This window comes from Thalassophryne amazonica, chromosome 9 (genome assembly GCF_902500255.1).
Source record: "Thalassophryne amazonica chromosome 9, fThaAma1.1, whole genome shotgun sequence".
NCBI lineage: Eukaryota > Metazoa > Chordata > Actinopteri > Batrachoidiformes > Batrachoididae > Thalassophryne > Thalassophryne amazonica.
In genome coordinates, this window is record NC_047111.1 from 61,705,923 (window position 1) to 61,726,926 (window position 21,004).

The window sequence follows — 21,004 nt, forward strand, 5'->3', positions numbered from 1 at the left end:
AGAGATGTTCTCTTTCGACTGGACTTCGTGGTGTTCAGCTCATCAATGGAAGTTTGGTTGTCTGCACAGCAAATGTTCCTGATTGGGACAAATAAAAATATTTCTTTAAATACAAAGGAACACTAAAAAAAAATAAAGCCTGAAGCTTCCGACGTGTTCAGTGTGAAAGGCCTATAAAGATACAGCAATTTTTTTTAACTCAGCAGGTCAAAATACATAAGAATCAGCCTGTTGTCTGCTTTTAACAGAAAATGCCTTGGGTAGTCTACTTATCTGAAAATAGAACCTAACTAAAATGTTGGTGAATTAAAAACAAAGCAAATGATATTGGTAGCATTTGCAGTCAAAAAGTAAGTAACAACTGAGGAATGAAAACATGTTTTCAAAGTCATCATAATACTGTAATGGTATCATTAAGTATTCATATCGGTACTCGCATGTACTTGTAGTCAGTCTGGAAAAAAGTGGTATCGGTGCATCTCTAATAAATCTGCACACACAGGTGTTCCAGATTGAGTGATTCACTCTTTAAAGAAAATCAAAAGCTACAATAGCCACAGAATGATTGTGAAATCATGTTATTGTTGACAGTTCAGACTATTTTATTTGGCGATGACGTGATAATGTGGAAATTGTCCTTTTATTAATCTTCATGATTTGAGGGTGGTGGATTGGGGGTTGCTTGTGAACAGCACCCCCCCCCCCCCCCCATATTATTAGTATTATTATTAGTAGTAGTATTTACATATTATTAATATGTACGAGGTCTATTAGACAATAAACCAACCCTTTTTTTTTTTTTAACTATATGGATTTGAATGACGTGTGATTACACCAATCATGCTTGAACCCTCGTGCGCATGCGTGAGTTTTTTCACGCGTGTCGGTGACGTCATTTCCCTGTGGACAGGCCTTGAGTGAGATGTGGTCCCGCCCTCTCGGCTGAATTCCTTTGTTTCACACGCTGCTCGAGACGGCGCGCGTTGCTTTATCAAAAATTTTTTTGGACCTGTGACGAATATCCGAGTGGACACTATTTGAGAAATTAAGCTGGTTTTCGGTGAAAGTTTAACGGCTGATGAGAGATTATGGGGTGTTTCTGTCGCTGTAAGGACTTCCCACGCAGCGGGACGTCGTGCAGCGCTTCCAGGCGCCGTCGTCGGCCTGTTTCAACCTGAAAACATCCTAATTTAAGGCTTAATTCACCCAGGACATCGTGAGAGAGCAGAGAAGATTCAGAAGAGGCCGGCATGAGGACTTTATGCGGACATTCCTCTGTTTAAGGACATTTTGTAATGAGACGTGCGCGCAAATTCGCCGAGTTGTTTCCGTGACGACTTGGCAAATCTGTGTGCGCCGCGACAGGAAAAACACCTCCGTGTTGAAAACCATTTGTAAAATTCATGCCTGGAAAAAGAGTCCTCACCATCTTATTTATGTTCATCTTGTGTTATTGTCAAATATGCTGGGAGCATAATCATGGCAAAGATCTTCTGCTTCTTGGGGGCTTTACCCCCCAATGACTGTACTCTTAATCGCCGCCATTTTAAGTACTTCCTTAATTTGCATCTTATATGCCTGGAAAAGAGTCCTCACCATGTAATTTAGGCAGTGGTGGGCACAGCTAACCAAAAAGTTAGCTTCAGTAACAGCTAATCAGCTAACTGAAACGTTATATTTTATAAAGCTAAACCCATAAACCACCCAAAAATTTATCGGAAGCTACAGCTAACCGATAACTTTCAGTATTACTTCCGGTACACTTGCAATTACTAACAAGCTGATTTTGAGTTGTAACGCCGCGGTCGCTTCTGGTAGCATCAAAGGTGACCCCAAACTCAAACAATGAGTCAGCACTTCTGTCTTTGTGCACCCTGCCCAGTGCTGGAAGCTCCTGTTTGATATACATATTTTGTAGCAGTGAAGCAATTGAGAGGAGCTAAGCTCAACTCTACGCACACACAAAACAAGCCATTATTTCTTAATGGAATACAGCAGTGCCACGTGAGGCAGTTTTGACTTAAGGTTTTTATTTAAACTCATCAAATTAATCCGGATAGAATAACTCCATTAATGTCAATTCTGTCATTTGTACAAAGTTAAAATATAACACATTTTTTAATTTTAAATAATGCACCAATTCTGAAGTTTTGTAACAAACACAGACAGATGCCAAAGGGATTATGGTTAAATGAGCCTCCGCTAACACTGATTGGTTGCCTCATTCATTCTATGTAAAAACCAACACATTTAATGTGACGTGTGTGTTGGTGTTTACATATAAATGTGCTTTTGTAAAATATGCCTTTTTTTATTGGGAAAAAAGCCATTTCCAAAAACCAAAAAGTCAAGTTGTGATTAGACAACTTTCTGATATAACCGGTCAAAATAAATATAACACTGCCATCTACTGGTGTCCAGACACTCATAATGCCATGAACACTATTGGCCAGTAGATGGCAGTAGAGACCCTGAAAACTTGCCAAAACAAATATTCCGGATAATGTGTCTATGTTTAAGATGTGTGGAATTTAATATATACAAACTGAATTTTCATCTTTTTATATATATAATTCTGGAACAAAGACGACAGTGTTTGACATAAGCAGGACTCTAAAGACCAGGGAGTGACTGCAGCTCACAGTGATTCCAATTGAAAATAATGGAGAAGCAACCTGGGCTTCTTCTGGCATTTTTACATAAAACAAACACAATGTCTAGAAACCCAGAGAATATTCACTAGAGTTTTAGGCACAATATACAAAGCGTTTAATGCTGTTGTCGGTGTGGAGCCTGATCAGAGCATCTCAAATGCATTTTTTTCTGTCGTGAATGTACTGAGATTACCCATAACGCACTTGGACACATGCCCACACTAAAACCTTCAAAATTAGTGCATTAGTTTAAAACTAAAACATAAATCGTGACGTTAATAGTTAATTTTCTAAAATAGTTTGGTTAAAATTTTTAACCATAACTTAAAACTGTATGCCTCTGGATGACTTGGATGATATTGCCAGCGCATCAGTATGGGGTCAAAAGAAACTTTTTTTTTTCTTTTCTTTTGTGACTAGTTCTCCTTTGTTTGCAGAGGCTAGAGCGGTTTCTCCTGGAACCAGCTCTCCTCTGTTTGCAGAGGATTGAACTGTACATCTCCTACAAAACATTTAACAGTCTTGGGTGTTGGGGGGGGCTCGTGTGCTTCCTGGCCCAGGGGATTGGGTCTCGCCTCTTGTCTCCCCGTCCTCATATGGCTTGGTGGTCCCTGCCTGAGCTTTGTATTTGGTTGCAGTGGCCCGTTTGCCCCCCCCGTCCCCGCCGCTGCTCGCTCCTCCCTTTGGGGGCTGTGGCACGGGTGGTGTGGTTCTGGGCCCCCCCCTTTTGGTGGGCCCATGCTGGTGCCCTACGTGCTTCCCTTGGGTATGGGGCTGCTTCCTGTGCTTCCGTGGGGGTGGCGGTGCCGGGGGTGCATTCCGGTGCCACCGGGCCACTCCCCTGTTGGTTCATTGTGCTGCCCTGGTGGCTCTGGTGGCTGCCCTTCCTGGCCCCTTCCGCTGCCCTTTTTTTCTCTGGGTTTCTCCTGGGGCCCTGTGTCCTGGACCCATTTCCGTCATTGTTTGTGGTCTGCATGGCTTCTGACGTGCCAGAGTGGTCCATGTCATATGGTAAGGTTCTGTACTTTTTGTCTTGGCCCAACACTCCAGCCACAGTAGTGATCGGCTATTGGGTCTCTGTGCATGGATGGTTGTGTGTTTGTGGCCATCACCACAATTCTGTTTTGATTCTCTCAAGGGGATCAAGACTCTGGTGTTCTAGATCAGGATATGGATGCTCACTAATTAGACAACACACTGTTGCTATCACTACTTGTTCATGTGTGGTTGTTTGTCCTGGTATGTTGTATGGTTGGGGCTCTGTCTCCTCGGTGTCTCACTTCACAGTTATTGCCTTCACAACTTGTCTTTCGTTCTTGTCTGTCTTTGTGTTGTTTTGGTGGTCGGCCCTTCCTGTTAGAAGCTGTTGGTTGGCTTTGAGTAGGATGTTGCAGGCTGATCGGGAAGGGCGGATGGGGGTCTCACACACACACACACACGTTCACTCACGCACTACATAGCTTTTGTCTTGCAAGAATAAATTGCATATATGTGTATTAATGTTCATAAATGGTTCTGCCAGTGTGGCATTTACCATTACTATATATGTTGACGGGGGGAAAAACATTTAACAGGTAAGTATTTAAATCTTTGATTTCAGACTTTGTGTGGCTTTTCAGAAAATGTGTGGCACATTATGAAGCGCAAAATGCAACAATGGAGACCCTGGACTGTTGAACAGCAAGAAGGAGAAAGAATTCCACCTACAAAGCTTCAGCAATTGGTGTCCTCAGTTCCCAAATGCTTGAGTGTTGTTAGAAGGAAAGGTGATGTAACACAGTGGTAAACATGCCACTGTCCCACCTTTTTTGAAACGTGTTACAGGCATCCATTTCAAAATAAGCAAATATTTGCACACCAGAAAGGGCCAAGAGGGTGCTAAAAGGTTTTAGTCATGCTCCCAAGAACCATTTTACTGAAAAAAGGACCTAAAGGGCATGGTTAGATGGCGAGGAGCTTTTCCAAGTATGTGAGAGGCAAATAAAGAAAAATGCTTAAAAATGTTGGGGGGAGGCAGAGCCCCCCCACAAGCTGGAAGGTTTTTGCCATGTTAATGCTCCCCTGAAGCATTTACTTAAAATAGTCTGAAGAACCTAAGTGACATGGTGAAATGCCGACGAACTTCGCTCATTCATGTCCGTGACATATGCATATTAATAATAAAGTGTGTGTGTATATGTGTGTGTGTATATATATATACTCGTATTATTTGTCTTCTCCACTGTTTGCTGTTCTTAACCATCTTCATCTGCTGTTTCTCTGTTATTGTCTTGTTCTCTCTCAGCCATGAGTCGCAGCATCGTGCGGCAGAGTAAGTTTCGCCACGTCTTTGGCCAGGCGGTCAAGGCTGACCAAACTTATGATGACATCAGAGTTTCCAAAGTGACATGGGACAGCTCATTCTGTGCCGTCAACCCAAAGTTCTTGGCGGTCATTGTTGAATCCAGTGGAGGTGGAGCCTTCCTGGTTTTGCCTCTCTCTAAGGTCAGTAATCAGTCAATCCATCTGATTTTACACATGAAATGTTGACCATCAATAAAAATGTGATCAAATCTGCAAGTCACCAGCATGATTTTAGGTGTTTATGTGCTTGTATTGGTTATGCATGTGTTCACTTGACTTGGCAACAGGGGCGCTGAGGGGACTGTAGCACCCCTTGATGGTGAGGAGCTGTATTTGCAAGGGAAATAAGTTTACTGAACAAATAATTAAAAAAAAAAAAAAGTTTTATTTTAATAGTAGCATAGTAGTAGTTCCCAAAATCTGTTGTTGTTTTTTAATTTTATTTCATTTTAGAACACAGTGTATTTCCTGTGTAGCCTGATGACACAAACACAGAAGGATGGATGACTGGGCATATGAACGGGTTCATATAATTTCATAAGTTCCATTATTTCTTGTTTTGTGCTGTTTTTATCCATATATAGTGGACCTGATGAGGCAAAAATTTGCAGTCTGTATGTGGGGGGAAAAGGTCCAGTTCTATCACCATTTTTAAATCTAGCCTGAAAACAATTTGCAGTTGTTGATGTGGGAATAATTTTCTTTACTGTTTAATAAAAATACATAGAAATAATTCACTAATGGTAGTGTTGTTTGTTTTGTTCTGTGAAGTACTTAAGCCCCTCTCACACCGGGCTTGTACAGAGTTGCACTGTGCTGCGTATCGAGTACACTGGAATGGCTGCGTATCATTGCGCGCAGGGGGAAGCTTGGCCTTGCTTTTTCTTCTTACGTGGTTTTGAAGCTTCACTGCCAGCAAAGTTCAGCAGCAATAATTGAGTCCAGTGGGATGAATAATATCTAGCAATGCAGGTATGTACTGATTGGGGGGAAAAAACAAAAAAATCTTAAAGATTTCTCACCGGACCGGCATAGGGTAGTGTACAATTGCATAGGTATGGTGTACAGTAGTGTTGCATAGACTTGCATAGAGCACTGCGTCCAGTTCTCTCTGCCGAAAGTCTGAGAAAAAAAATTGAATGTCTTGTTTGTTTGTTTGTTTGTTTGTTTGTTTATTTATTGTCTATTTCGCGGACCCCTTTGAGTCCCTCAGCGTATTGCCACGCAGGGCTACATAAGCTTGGCCTCAGTATTCCGCATTACGCAATTCTACGCTGGTCCGTGTGAAAGTGGGTTTTGAGTTAAAGTGCTATATAAACAGAGTTGTCATCTCTTATGATTGTTGACACACTCGCAGATTACATGACTCCACACTGTTCATTCTATAATGTTCAATGAAAAAAGCTACAGGTATAAGAACAGAAGGTGTGTGTGTGTGAGAGACAGGCAAGGGGAAGTGCTCTCAAAACCTTTAGTACCTAGTTTTGCATTCAGACAAGAAAACCTCTTCCAATTTTTGTTTCCATTTTTTTCGATGAAAGCATTTGATCGGGCTGCTCTCTTTGACATTCTAAGAAGTTATAGAACAGTGAAAACTGGTGTTCCTCAGGGATGTGTTCCAGCTCCTGTGCTGTTCAATGCTTGCATGAAGTGGTGTATGTGTTGAACTTGTGGAGACACTTGCTTCTCGGCAGTGAGATTTATAGTCATAATGTCACTGGACAGAGGTGCTTGGTGTTGCCAATATCTTTACAGGAGAACAAAGGTCCCACGTTTTTAGAGTCCTGACGCTTCCTGTGTTACAGCACTTTTGTGAGACTTGGACACTATCTAGTGAAGGTTGGAAATGACTGGATGTCTTTGGTACCAGGTGCTTTTGTAGGAGTCTTGAGTACAGCTGGAATGACTTTGTCAAAAAAAACTGTTGCTTCGGGAAACTGATGATCATTTGCATTATGATGCAATATCAGCTATGGTGGAATGTTTGTCTGGACACCATCCAACACACACAGCCTCACACACTAACTAGAGTGCTAATATATTCAAGTGGCGTGATAAAAATCTGACAACAGGATATTCAAATTCAGCTGCATTTGGTAAAAACTGCTTAATTCCCCTGGTCTTAAATTCTGCTATGTGAGATTTAAACAAATATATGAGGTCTGTTAGAAAAGTGTCCCTCCTTTTTATTTTTTCAAAAACCATATGGATTTGAATCACGTGTGATTGCATCAGCCAAGCTTGAACCTTCGTGCGCATGCATGAGGTTTTTCACGCCTGTCGGTTGCGTCATTCGCCTATGAGCAGGCTTTGAGTGAGCAGTGGTCCACCCCCCCCTCTCGTCGGATTTTTATTGCAAATAAATGTCTGAATGATTTGGAGCTTTGCTGCATCAATTTTTTCCAGAAACTGTGAGAGATCTCCAGGTGGTAACCATTCGGAAAATTCAGATGGCTTTGACGGACGATTTTATGGGGATTACACAGATTAAGGAGTGCTCCAGCCGGTTTAAAGACCGCCCACAGCTGCTGAGAGCGCGCCGCGCTCCGAGCGCCAATCGACAGGCTGAAACCCCGCTGAAACAACCAGATCATTTCCAACGTGAAGGCTTTGTTGATCCGGGATGTCGTCTGACTTACACAAAAATGGCAGGAGACGTGGACATCAGCACTTTTTCGGCACATTCCACTGTTACAGGAGTTTTTTTCATGGAAAGAAAAGCGGACGGATGCGCCACCCTGCCGCTCATGGCGCGGCACAAAACCACCTCCGTGTTGGTCTCACAGGACGGCTTTGAGATGGCTTTCAGATGGCTGTCGGTGGGTTTTCAGTCGTGTGACTAACCGAGAAATTGTGCATGAGCTGGACATGCCAGAACATGTCCTGTGAGGCTTCATCATGGCGTAGCTTTGCGCCATGTGGCTCCACCGCAACGCGCGGAATTCCTCTGCACGTCTGTCTCAATGTGCCGAAAAAGTGCTGATGTCCACGTCTTCCGCAATTCCTGTGCTAGTCAGAGGACATCCCGGATAAAACACAGCGTCCAGTTTGGAAATGAACGGCACATTCCACTGTTACAGGAGTTTTTGTCATGGAAAGAGGAGCGGAGGAATTCCGCGCGTCACGGCGGTGCCGCATGGCGCAAAGCAACGCCATGATGAAGCCTCACAGGACATGTTCTGGCATGTCCAGGCTCATCCACAATTTCTCGGTTAGTCACACGACTGAATACCCACCGACAGCCATCTCAAAGCCGTCCTGTGAGACCAACACGGAGGTGGTTTTGTGCCGCGCCATGAGCGGCACGGTGGCGCATCCGTCCGCTTTTCTTTCCATGAAAAAAACTCCTGTAACAGTGGAAAGTACTGATGTCCACGTCTCCTGCCATTTTTGTGTAAGTCAGACGACGTCCCGGATCGACAAAGCCTTCACGCTGGAAATGATCTGGTTGTTTCAGCCTGTCGATCGGCGCTCGGAGCGCGGCGCGCTCTCAGCAGCTGTGGGCGGTCTTTAAACCGGCTGGAGCACTCCTTAATCTGTGTAATCCCCATAAAATCATCCCTCAAAGCCATTTGAATTTTCCGAATGGTTACCACCTGGAGGTCTCTCACAGTTTCTGGAAAAAATTGATGCAGCAAAGCTCCAAATCGTTCAGACATTTATTTGCAATAAAAATCCGACGAGAGGGGGGGACCAGTGCTCACACAAAGCCTGCTCACTGGCGAATGACGCAACCGACAGGCGTGAAAAAACTCACGCATGCGCTCGAAGGTTCAAGCTTGGCTGATGCAATCACACATGATTCAAATCCATATGGCTTTTGAAAAAAATAAAAAGGTCAGATACTTTTCTAACAGACCTCGTGTGTGTGTGTGTATGTATGTGTGCGTATATATGTGTGTGTGTGTGTGTATGTATGTGTGCGTATATGTATATATATGTATATATATATATATATATATATATATATATATATGTATGTATATATATATATATGTATATATATATATATATATATATATATATATTTGGACGTAGTTGTGGCAACAGTGTAGCCTAAAGGCTCACTCTTCCTTTTCGGCATCATTTTCCTATGTCCGTGTGAGGTTGTAGGAGGCAAAGTGCCTGAAGAATGAGCAGCTTTGTATCTCTTCAAAGACAGTTCAACACTCACCTGCACTCAGGGTCCAAACCCATGACCCATGGGTCCTGAACAACAGGCTCCACTAAAAGAAGTCCTATATAGGCACTGGGGTTTGTTGGTGTCTCTGCTTATCTCTGGATTCCATAACATGAAGTGGATGAGAGCCCGTGACTCCCCCACAGATAGGATGCCAGTCCAACACAGGTTACTACACTACTTAAGGCCGGTGCCCATTTACAGGTCGGTGAACTGAGAGGATGCAGATTAAGTCCATTGTCCAAGGACACAGACAAGTAACATGAGTGGGACATATTAAATAATTTGGCATGTACAGGGAAATTATGGCATCATTATAATGACTTTATACATTTTTAAGGTACCTGCCAACCAGATTTGGCCCATGACACAAATTAATAAGACCCTCCACCTGGTGTTTTTTTTTGTTTGTTTTTTTTCTAAATTGCATAACTTTTTTTTTTTTAAATGACAAAGGATTAAAATTGAGTTTTGAATCCATGTTTAATAAACTGCACTTAATGGTACCAAACTGCAAGTGGCCAACATGAACTCATTCAGAAGAACTCAGATCGTACTGATGCCAAAATGTTTCTAATCATTAAAGCTACAGTGTGTAGGCTTTAGTGTCACCTAGTGGTGAGGTTGCTAACTGCTATCATTCTAAACTTATGAAAACAATGAATTCATTGTTGTGGGTAACTATACACAAATGAATAGATGGAGATGAACGTTAGATTTCTTTTCTGCTAATAAACATCCTGAAGTCCTACACAGGAGCTTTAAAGGAAGGTTGCAGCACAGACTTTTTTTTTTTTTTTAGACTTTTTCATTGTATAATGTTACTCCTCCTTTCTCTTCTTGTAGAAAAAATTGTTTTTTTGCTTTGTTGCGGGCGAGGAGGTAATCGGCACCGCTGCTGTTGTTGTGCCATGAGCCCTGAAATGGTGAGGATGAGGCAGTTTGGACTGATTTAAAAGTGACTGGGAAATGGTCATGTTTATATGCTGGACTACTGGTGGACAGAATCTATTAATACACACTAGTATGCTGCCCGTCCTCCACCTCCCCCCTCAGTCTCCCCGACAGGCCAGAAGAAAAACTCCCCTTTCAACACCTTGTCACGCAGCTAAAAATACATCTCACACAGGGCGTTGTGTGTGTGTGTGTGTGTGTGTGTATGTGTGTGTGGTGGGGGGGATATATGATGGACACTGTTGCACATGTAAACTCACAAGAGCAACAGGACGAAGCTGGACCAACCTGGAAGAGATCTAATAAAGGAATTATTGCACACATCATTTGTCTTAATGGTTGGTTTTAGTTACAGTAGTGTCACATGCCATGATGCAGCAAGTGCATGACTGTTTTGTGTGTGTGTGTTCAAATTTGCACAGGTTTTTCACCCCCGTATTTGGGAGTGTTTGCGTCAGGAGTCATTCAGGTAGAAATCTGTACTTCTGTAGGGTGTGTGTATGTATGTGTGTTAGGGTGGTCCTCTACATTATGCCAAAAATAAAAATGATTTTCTTGAGGTGCTTCCAGACAAAATTGTTCATCTTGAGAAAATGTTTTGTGCAAAACTTTATTTTGATACGACTGTTCTAATCACTGCCGCACGCGGGGTGGAACTTGCAATATATGCATATTCACACAAACCAGCAATAGTAATGTACCTTTTCACAAATTGGAACAACAATCGTTTCTCCTTTAACTGACCATAGAGGAGAGATTTAAAAAAAAAAAAAGAAATATTACATGTCTCTGTCCACCTATTTGGTGAAAACAAACAGTCATGGAGAGTGGCGTTTGGTTCCGATTTTCATCTCCTCTGGGAACTGACGTCGATGCCACTCAAGAACCTGCCGCAGGTGGCGCTCCTGTTCATCCTTCGTTAAGATCCGATTGTAATCCTGGAAGTGCAACTACTTGCTCATCAAAATCATTGACAGCAGCAACGTTATCCAGGAGCGACTGTGACGACTGGAATGACGGGTCGTCCTCCCACTCTGAGGGCTCCTTAATGAGGATGTCCATGTTGACGCTGAATGCCTCAAAAATGTGACCTGAGGCCGATGTAACAAAATCTGCCAGTAATCAACTAATGTTTGTAACTCCAAATGTCATTCACACGTCACAAATAAACAGGAGCCAGGTGGCCGTGGTTAATATTTTTTTCAAATCTCATGAAATTTCACCCAAATTATTTATTTTATAACTTTTCACTTTTATTTATTTTTTTTTTTTTAGGAACCTAAAAACACACAATTTGACAACACACCATTATACACCCCCCATAGAATGGATGGATAAGTACATCATACTAGTAACATATGAGTGGCAAAATTAGAGAGTAAATAAGGTACAAAGTTAAAAAAAAAAATTCACACCCAATTTATTTTTACCCCTAAAGGAAACAAAAAACAGAAGCACCTTGAAAAAGCTGAAATTTATTTTATTTTTTTTTCAAGACCACCCTTATACATACATAACTTAACTCACGAGTCTGAGTGGGTAAAAATTCAACGCTCTAAGAAACGGGAAATATGGTGAGCAAAAAAGAGAAAAAAAAACTGATTTGAAATGAAAATGATTACAGGACAGTTATTTTTGTTTTTAAAAAACTGTAACCTTTCAAACTTTTTAAAGTAGCACATCATAATGTATTTCAATATCACCTCATGTAGTGTGGTGTTTGTTTATGATGATGCACTTTTCATTTTGCACATCAGTAATTTTGGTAGGATTACAGCAGTGGTCCTGAACCATTTTGTGTGTGTGGGGGGGGGTCTTTAAATAATCTGAAGTAAAATTAAATGTAGTGCTAATGGTTTTTTTTGTACAATAGACCACTTTTTAATAATGCGCGTATTTGATAAAGTCCATTTTAGTTTTAAAATCTGCTCCTTCAGTGTGAAAACTGGGATGAAAAACATGAATCAAGAATTTTTACAGTTTGAAACATTTAAAAGGTCAGTGGCAATTTCCTTAACTATCAGTAAGGCTTAAACTGGCATTTTGGTGCAAACATCAGCACCATGGCTGTTAATGTATGCATGGAGTAGGTAGCTGACTGGATAAGAATCTTGCTGATCCTCGTGTAGACATGGGTTCAAATCCCACTCATGCGTCCTGTCTGTGCCCTTTGACAAGATACGGTTCAGTGCGCTTTTCACCCCATAAACTATAGGTGTCAAACTGATTCCAGAAAGGGCCAAGAGGGTGCAGGTTTTCTTTGTAGCCACCAACTCCACCCACCAGGTGATTTCATTGAGGAACTCTTCCCATCTGCTCAGCGTGATGTTCATCAGTGAAATCACCTGAAGGAGTTTGTGGTTACAAAGAAAACCTGCACCCTCTTGGCCCTTTCTTGAACCAGTTTGACACTTGTGCAAGCTCTTCCCAGGCGCACCTCGCTCTGAGGTTGAAGACCCAGAGACATAAATTTTACTGCTGAGGAGAATATCTCTACAAGATAAACACTTTCACCACATACAGATGCACTTGTGCTGGTGGAGTCCAGGAAGTCACTAAAAGCCTGGATCTTGGTCTTGATCCAGGACAATCTCAACCCCAGACACTCAGACTCCTCACTTGGCTTCTCAAGTGCTACAATCAGGGGATCTGGTGCTTCCGTAAAGATCACGGCATTGTCGAAAATCGAGGTCCATAAACTTTTCCTTGCCAACAAAAGCACCTAAGCTGCTGGTTTCTACAACATAACCCAACACCCAGAACCCATCCCTGACAAACACCAGTTTTCACTCAGTCTCTGCCTCCGTGCTGTACAGCACTCACAGTATCTGTGTAGGTTGGTTGTGATGTCCAGTAACTTCTTGAGCATCCCACAGATTCTCAACGTGTCCCAGAGAGCAGTCCAATCAACTGAATCAAACTCTTTGAAAATCAACACTGGACTACAATGGAATAAATTGTTGACGTTTTGGATGTGAAGCCAGGCTGTTCTGTTTGCTAAGCAGCAAGTACCTGGAACTGAATCCCGTTGGAATCATTCTTGCAAACACCTTCCCTGGCATAGAAAACCGTGTAATACACCTACAGTTGTTGCAATCCATGCGATCACACTTTTCTTTCCAGATTGGAACAGGTCCTTTCATCCAGTCTGTAGGGATAATACCAGTCTCCCAGATTGGAACAGATTGCTTGCAATACGGAGACAACCACACCTCCAACTACTTGGAGAAGCTCAACTATGATACTGCAGATCCCTGGAACTTTCCCTGCCTTCAGCTGTTTCACGGGTATGGAAGAACTCCTACAATCCATTTGGGTCACCGGTTGTGGCCATGTTTGCAAATCCTCTAATCAGACTTAATCTTAGGCAGACAACAATGTGAGATTTTAACTGAATCCTCATGGAAGCTGCAAGTCTAGTCAAAATTCACAAACTGGGCACTTCTTTAGGGTATGTGGACATTTGGCCAACGCCCATTTGGCCAGTGGACATTTGGCCAAGGAGTACAGGGGGGCACATTTGGCCAACAGACATGTAATTTGTGATGGTGAGGGTGATGTGAGAGTGGCTTCTCTTGTTATACAGCTTGGTGAGTGTGGCTTCCTTTTTGGCTATATTACATCTGGGTGAGTGGCTTCTCTTTTTGTTATACATCTGGGTGAGAGTGGCTTCAACATTTAGTGACTTGATGATCTTAATGCAAATTCATGACTTGAAATTGACATTTTTATCAAATGTGATAGACAGTATTTTTCAATTGTTATTAACTAGCAAATCATCAGCAATGACTGCTCTTGTAATGAAAAACATTGACCTTTGGGTATCAAATTTAACAATCAGCGGCACAAGCCCAGATTTCCTGTGTAAAGGTATTGCATATCAAAGGACATAGTGAAAGCACAGATATTGTACTTTCTTTTACATGGATAAAATCATTATTCTTATGTGTTCTGTGTGTTGTTGATGATAATAATAAAAGTCAATCAACAGACAATAAAGCGTTGTTATGCAAAGTGTGGTTACCCAAAACATGAATGAAAGTAGTCAAGAGTATGACATAAAATTGTTGGTTGGCCAAATGTCCTGGATTCCTTTGTTAGACCCTACTATTCTGCTGAAATTGCCAACATTTTTCTACAAGGACATGGTAAGTGTCCTTGGCAACACTGCCAGTACTGAAAAAAAAAACACATGTATAGCAGTGTACATCTGGATGTTGAAACCAGGATCCAGCAACTCAGCCCTTGAATTTTTACAAAATCAAAGAACACTGAGCCATTTTCTCTACAGCTGTCAGATCCATGCATGCTAATGCAGTCCTCATAGCCAGTCCTGCCAGTGCCAGTAGTCACATTGAAATCACCCATGACAAATAGTGTTACCTCTGGGGCAGTCATCAGTCACAAAGTGAAGTACAAAAGGTCTCCCTCAGAGAGACATGGCTTGCTGCAGTTGGAGCATAGACTGAGACAATGAACACAACCCCAGCGAATACTTGAATCCGATTATCATAATGTGCTCATTGATAGGGGTAATTTCCAACATCATTTGAAGGAACTGGTCTGCCACAGCACCTCTGGAATGGGCCCCAGCCCCCATGTTGACAGATGTAGCCATTTCTGGGTCTCCAGACTTAAGGCAGTGCATCCACTGCCTTGGGGTGTTCCAAGCTTCCTTGATGGCAGTGGAAGATGATCATCCTGACTGAGTGAAAAGATGTTCCAGGTGCCCACCTACACAAGCTGCCTCAGGTTTGGACCTAGGTGCTGCCATGCAGTGGCGGACACCCCTCAACACCGTACCAACAGCCATGCTCCAAAGACGAGATCCTCCATGCTCTTCTGTGGTTTCTTCTTGTCCAGAGATGAGGCTCCAAAATGCTTTAATTCATCCCAGTTCACAGTGCACGCTACCTTCCGATGTACAGTACTCGTAAGTCAGCTGCAGAGTTACTCCAAAGAGAGGAAACGAAAGTCTTCAGGTTTTAGCTTTGCGAGGTATTTTTGTAGTGGCTGAAGCGGTAATCCCACTGCCAATCCCCAAAATTTATTCGTTCCTGAATGTCGAGGCCATGACCAGGGTATACACAAAAAATACAATGCCACATGGCAACAACTTGAAATTCATAAAACTTTTTTTTTTTTTAAAGGCTGTTACTGTTTGCTGTCCTAGTTTAATTCTAGGTCCACTGCTAATTTAATAGCTGTGTAATGACTGGATTCTAATGTGTGGTTAGAAAGAGTTAATTGTTGGTTAAAAAGAAAACCTGGCTTAGTGCATGTGTTCAAGTTCCAGAATCAGTGTTGCCAGATGTCATAAGAGAAAATGAGCCTTCTGCTCTCCCAAAGAAGGTCATGATTGAAAGCATGTGCAGGACTAAATGATCTGTAGAGGCCTAATCCAGTGCTGTCACTGCTGCTGTGATGCAGACTGGTCGTGTGGATAAGAACTACCCACTGGTGATCGGCCACAGTGGACCCGTGCTCGACATCGACTGGTGCCCTCACAATGACAACATCCTGGCCAGCTGTTCAGAGGACTGCACTGCAATGGTAATGACTAAAAACATTTCACTCAAACATAGCACACAGAAAATTGCCACATTTCTCGGCAAGAGGCTTGTTCCTACTGAAAGTGGTTCTCTGGACCCAAAGTACTGTGAATGTTTCCATTTTTCCTTGTTCTGACTGCACATAATGAACCAAATCATGTGTGTTCAGATGTTCAGCCAGCTGTTGATTGGCTAAACACACTGACTGACCTGATCTGCTTTGAATAAATCGCAAACAAATGGAAACTGTGCAATAGTTTGGGTTCTGAGGGCCATGAGTGGGGAAACACAGATTGATGAAGAGTACTGTTTGTCACTCATTAAGTCCATGCCTCAGAGACTGCAAGCTGTTAAAAAAGCCAGAGGTGGTGCAACAAAATACTAGTGATGTGTTGGAGCGTTCTTTTGTTTTTCACTCTGCTTGGTCTAAAAAATAACCGTTACTGACTGCCACAATTTTTTTTTTCCTGATTTCTTATAGTGTTTCTTAAAGCCAGAAAGTTGCCATTTGAAATGACTTTAGTTTTGTGTCATGTCTGTGATCTGCTTTTTTTTCTACAAAATTAAACAACTGAATGAACATCCTCCGAGGCCGGTGATTCCATAATTTTTGCCAGGGGTTGTACAATACAGTGCAGTTGGAGCGCCCTCTGCTGGATGTCATTTCAGTAGTGTTTTTCTACTTTACTTGATTTAAAATAAAAGTTTTCTTATCAGCAAAAAATAATGCTAATGCTGATTTATATTTGTTAAAGGCTCATATCAGCTGATATTGTAGGCCAACCAATAATAAGCATTCTTTTTCATTTTTCTGTTAAATATGTTATATTGTTGATCATAAATTCTGGGCTTTAGACATCAGAATCATAACTGTAGTTCCTGAACTCGGTCAACATGTAAGATTTGATTGCAGGATTCATCCCAAATCTTCACAGTTTATCAGAATAAGACGATGTGGCTCATTCGTTTAGTGGTTTTTAGCATAAATGTGCTGAGTTGATCATGGAAATTAAGTATATCCAAATTAACTTTTTTAATATTAAGAGAAGGGGCAAAAAATTTAGTTGCTAAAAAGAGTGCATCCAGTAATGTGCATTTTTCAGTTTACGGTTTTTGCATCTGTTGTGTAGTGGACACAGTCAGTTCTGCCTTGATTGAACACGAGTCTGTAGCAGGACAGTTGTCACTGAGGAGACCTGTTCTCACACATGTTCACATTCATACTGCAGGGATTATTGTCTTACTGCAGCACCTTTTTTGTGTGTGTGTGTGTGTGTGTGTGTGTGTTAATCCCGTGTCCTGCCTGAAATGCAGCTGTCCAGTTTTCGGCAGCCTGTTGCCACTGTGACCGTGATGTCATCACTTGAGCTTGTATGTGTCTGTGTCTGGTACAGCACAGCAGTGTGCACACACATTTTCAAAAAGTTTCATTTAAAATGTGTCTTTTAGCTGTTAATTTTAAAAGTTTTTTTTTTCTTCAGAAATGTGACAGTTGTTTCACAAAGTATTTACAAGAACACAATGTGGTGCAGAGTGTCTTGACAAATTGGTATATTTTTAAAATAAATGCATTATGAGAAAACACTGATGGCAGCCCTGTGTCTGCCTGCCCAGTGCATGCTGGGACATGTGACTCGCTTGTATGGAAGCATGAAAATTTTAAATGTGAAAGATGCATATAACTTGCTGCTGATCAGTTATTTCTTTGTGGATGAAAGATTGAGTGGGTGGGGGTGTCATGGTCATAAAAGCTTATTAATATGTAATACAGAGTTAAGTTTCACAATTGCAAAGATATTTGGAATATTTTTGTGCATGTATCAGTGAGTGTGTATTCACTGTTGCTTGTATGATTGTTTGCAGAATATATTAAAATGTCTTAAAATATTTGAATGAGTGCTTGTGGAAAGTAAATAAGTAAAACTACAAGATACAGATAACTATAAGCATTATATGGTACCCAATCACTGTCTATCTAGTAACACATCATTTTTTTTAAACATAACTTGAGCACAAATATCTAACTGCAATAATGAGAAATCTGTAACAAATACAGTGGGGGAAATGGATATTTGACCTCCTGTCAGTTTTGCAGGTTTTCCCACCTACAAAGAATGGAGAGGTCTGTAATTTTTATCATAGGTACACTTCCACTGTCAGACAGAATCTAAAAAAAAATCCAGAAAATCACATTGTATGATTTTTAAATAATTAATTTGCATTTTATTGCATGAAATAAGTATTTGATCCCCTACCAACCAGCAAGAATGCTGGCTCTGACAGACCTGTTAATTTTTCTTTAAGAAGCCCTCTTATTTTGCACTCTTTACCTGTATTAATTGCACCTGTTTGAACTTGTTACCTGTATAAAAGACACCTGTTCACACACTCAATCACACTCCAACCTGTCCACCACAGCTAAGACCAGAGAGCTGTCTAAGGACACCAGGGACAAAACTGTAGACCTGCACAAAGCTGGGATGGACTACAGGACAACAGGCAAGCAGCTTGGTAGAAGACAACAACTGTTCTGATTATTTATTAGAAAGTGGAAGAAACACAAGATGACTGTCAATCTCCCTCGGTCTGGGATTCCATGCAAGATCTCACTTCGTGGGGTAAGGATGATTCTGAGAAAGCTCAGAACTACGCAGGAGGACCTGGTTAATGACCTGAAGAGAGCTGGGACCACAGTCACAAAGATTACATTAGTAACACATGATGCTGTCATGGTTTAAAATCCTGCAGGGCAGCAAGGTCCCCCTGCTCAAGCCATCACATGTCCAGGCCCGTTTGGAGTTCACCAGTGACCATCTGGATGATCCAGAGGAGGCATGGGAGAAGGTCATGTGGTCAGATGAGACCAGAATAGAGCTTTTTGGAATCAACTCCACTTACCATGTTTAGAGGATGAGAACAACCCCAAGAAAACCATCCCAACCGTAAAGCATGGGGGTGGAAACATCATACTCTGGAGGTGCTCTTCTGCAAAGGGGACAGGATGACTGCACCGTATTGAAGGGATGATGGATGGGGTCATGTATTGTGAGATTTTGGCAAACAACCTCCTTCCCTCAGTAAGAGCATTGAAGATGGGTCATGGCTGGGTCTTCCAGCATGACAATGACCCCAAACACACAGCCAGGGCAACTAAGGAGGGGCTCCGTAAGAAGCATTTCAAGGTCCTGGAGTGGCCTGGCCAGTCTCCAGACCTGAACTCAGTAGAACCTGGAGGAGTGGACCAAAATCCCTGTTGCAGTATGTGAAAACTTGGTCAAGAACTACAGGAAATGTCTGACCTCTGCAATGGCAGACAAATGTTTCTGTACCAATTGTTAAGCTCTGTTTTTCTAGGGTTGTCAAATACTTATTTCATGCAATAAAATGCAAATTAATTATTTAAAAATCATACAATGTGATTTTCTTTTTTCTTTTTTTTTTTAGATTCTGTCTCTCACAGTTGAAGTGTACCTACGATAAAAATTACAGACCTCTCCATTCTTTACTTATTACTTATTTTCCCCACTGTAGCTTTGTTCCTGTAATCTTGTTGCTGTATTCTTTTAAACTCTGTTAGAAAGTAGATATTTTTCCAGTGCAATTGTCTGGTACCATTGCAACAATAAACTCTGTAATGGTAAAGAAACAAATTTTGACCTAATCTGTACCACCTAAGGTGCCCAAACAACATTTGTAATCCAGGTTTGGTATGCCATGGCCTATACAAACATATGATGCACATCCCAGGGTGGTAGCTATAGCCAGGTAGGGGTCAACAAAATATTTACACACAGGTCAACATTTACAAAATGATCTAATCAAACTGGAAAAGTCTATCACATTATTTGTCTGATCATATGGATTCCACAAAGGTATAGTTTGAACTATCTATGACTGAATGTAATGGGGCAGAAATGTCAGCGAAGGTCAGTTTCAGTGTGCTCCACCTTTGGTTAAAATATGATGCAAATTATTGGTTGAGCTAACAGGGTTTTAATAGAATAGTTTACACCATGTTTCATGCTTTAGTTATCACACGTATGCCATAGAATCTAATGGATGTTGACTTTGTTTAACCGTTACTTTGGAGCCCAGACATTCAGCAGTGAAATTTAATCCAAGTTTGGTAGAAACATGTGGATAACTGTTGTCGTCTTTTGCTGCTCCCGCTAGGGGTCGCCACAGCAGATCAGTTGTCTCCATCTCACCCTGTCTTCTGCATCTTCCTCTGTCACATCAACCACCTGAATGTCCTCCCTCACCACATCTATAAACCTCCTCTTTGGCCCCCCTCTTGGCCTCCTGCTTAGTGGATCAATCATCAGCATCCTTCTCCCTATATACCCTGGGTCACTTCTCTGCACATGTCCAAACTATCTCAATCTTGCCTCTCTGACTTCGTCTCCACACCGTCCCACCCGAGCTGTCCCTCTGATATGTTAATTCCTAATCCTGTCCACTTCTTGTCACTCCCAAAAAGGATCGCAACATCTTCAGCTCTGCCACCTCGAACTCTGCCTCCTGTTTTTTGTTAGTACCACAGTCTAAGTCAGTGATTCTCAACCGGGGTGCTGCGGCACCCTAGGGTGCCGTGATCGATCGTCAGGGGTGCCGTGGGTATTTTTCATATTCGCGATTATTTTTCATATTCGCGATTACTGTGAATTATTTATTTTATCCACAAAGCATAAAACGACTCAGAATCTGACGTCAAACGTGCTGCAGCCACTCTCTCGTCTTAAGGCGGGACAATAACAAGGAGGCTGACGGCCGATTAAAACAGTGCCGTCTTCTTCAAAAGCCGTCTAAAATGCGGAGCTGTCTGTGTGTGTGTCTGTGCCTGTGTGTGCGCGCGCGCAGAGTTAACAGGCTGCAGACTGCGAGGGAGGGGGTGGGTGAGGGATATTCCTGAATGCAGGTGCGACACATTCAGTGCGCAGCGAGCGCAGAGCAGAGAGAGGATTTTAACCCGAGTGAACGTTAACAAAACGGAAACATGAAGCTGCCTTTACTTCTCTCTGAACTTTCTCTAAAGGTGTGATTCTGCCGTTACCGTCCTGTTCACACCATGTGCGCGTCGTATGCTCAATTTATGAGATCATGAGATGAAATAAACGGTCAAATATCTTTAAAAACATATTTAAAAAATGAGAATATATGAATGAACTGAGCCACAAAAAAAAACAATGTTCAGACGCAGAGATCACAAAAAGCAGGTGAGAACTCTGAACTTTAACAGCTGTTATTTTCCAAAGGTATTTATTTATTTGTTCAATCTTGAGCTTAATGCAGTGTTTAAGCACAAAACGTGACTGATGAGG

General features: G+C 41.9%; 1 protein-coding gene across 3 annotated transcripts in view; it reads left to right on the top strand.

Annotated features, from left to right (window-relative positions):
* The window catches only part of coro6 (coronin 6), a 105,475-nt gene that overhangs the window by 24,452 nt on the left and 60,019 nt on the right, over positions 1-21,004 (top strand). For 2 of the 3 annotated variants that reach the window (XR_004562686.1, XM_034178197.1), the window contains exons 2-3: positions 4,939-5,138; positions 15,562-15,684. Coding sequence is in view for 2 of the 3 variants with exons in the window: in XM_034178197.1 (XP_034034088.1) it covers positions 4,941-5,138; positions 15,562-15,684 (321 nt within the window). In the remaining variant the exon portion in view is untranslated. Of the gene's footprint in view, positions 1-4,933; positions 5,139-15,561; positions 15,685-21,004 lie in introns of all 3 variants that reach the window. The other variant, XM_034178196.1, reaches the window with a different exon arrangement.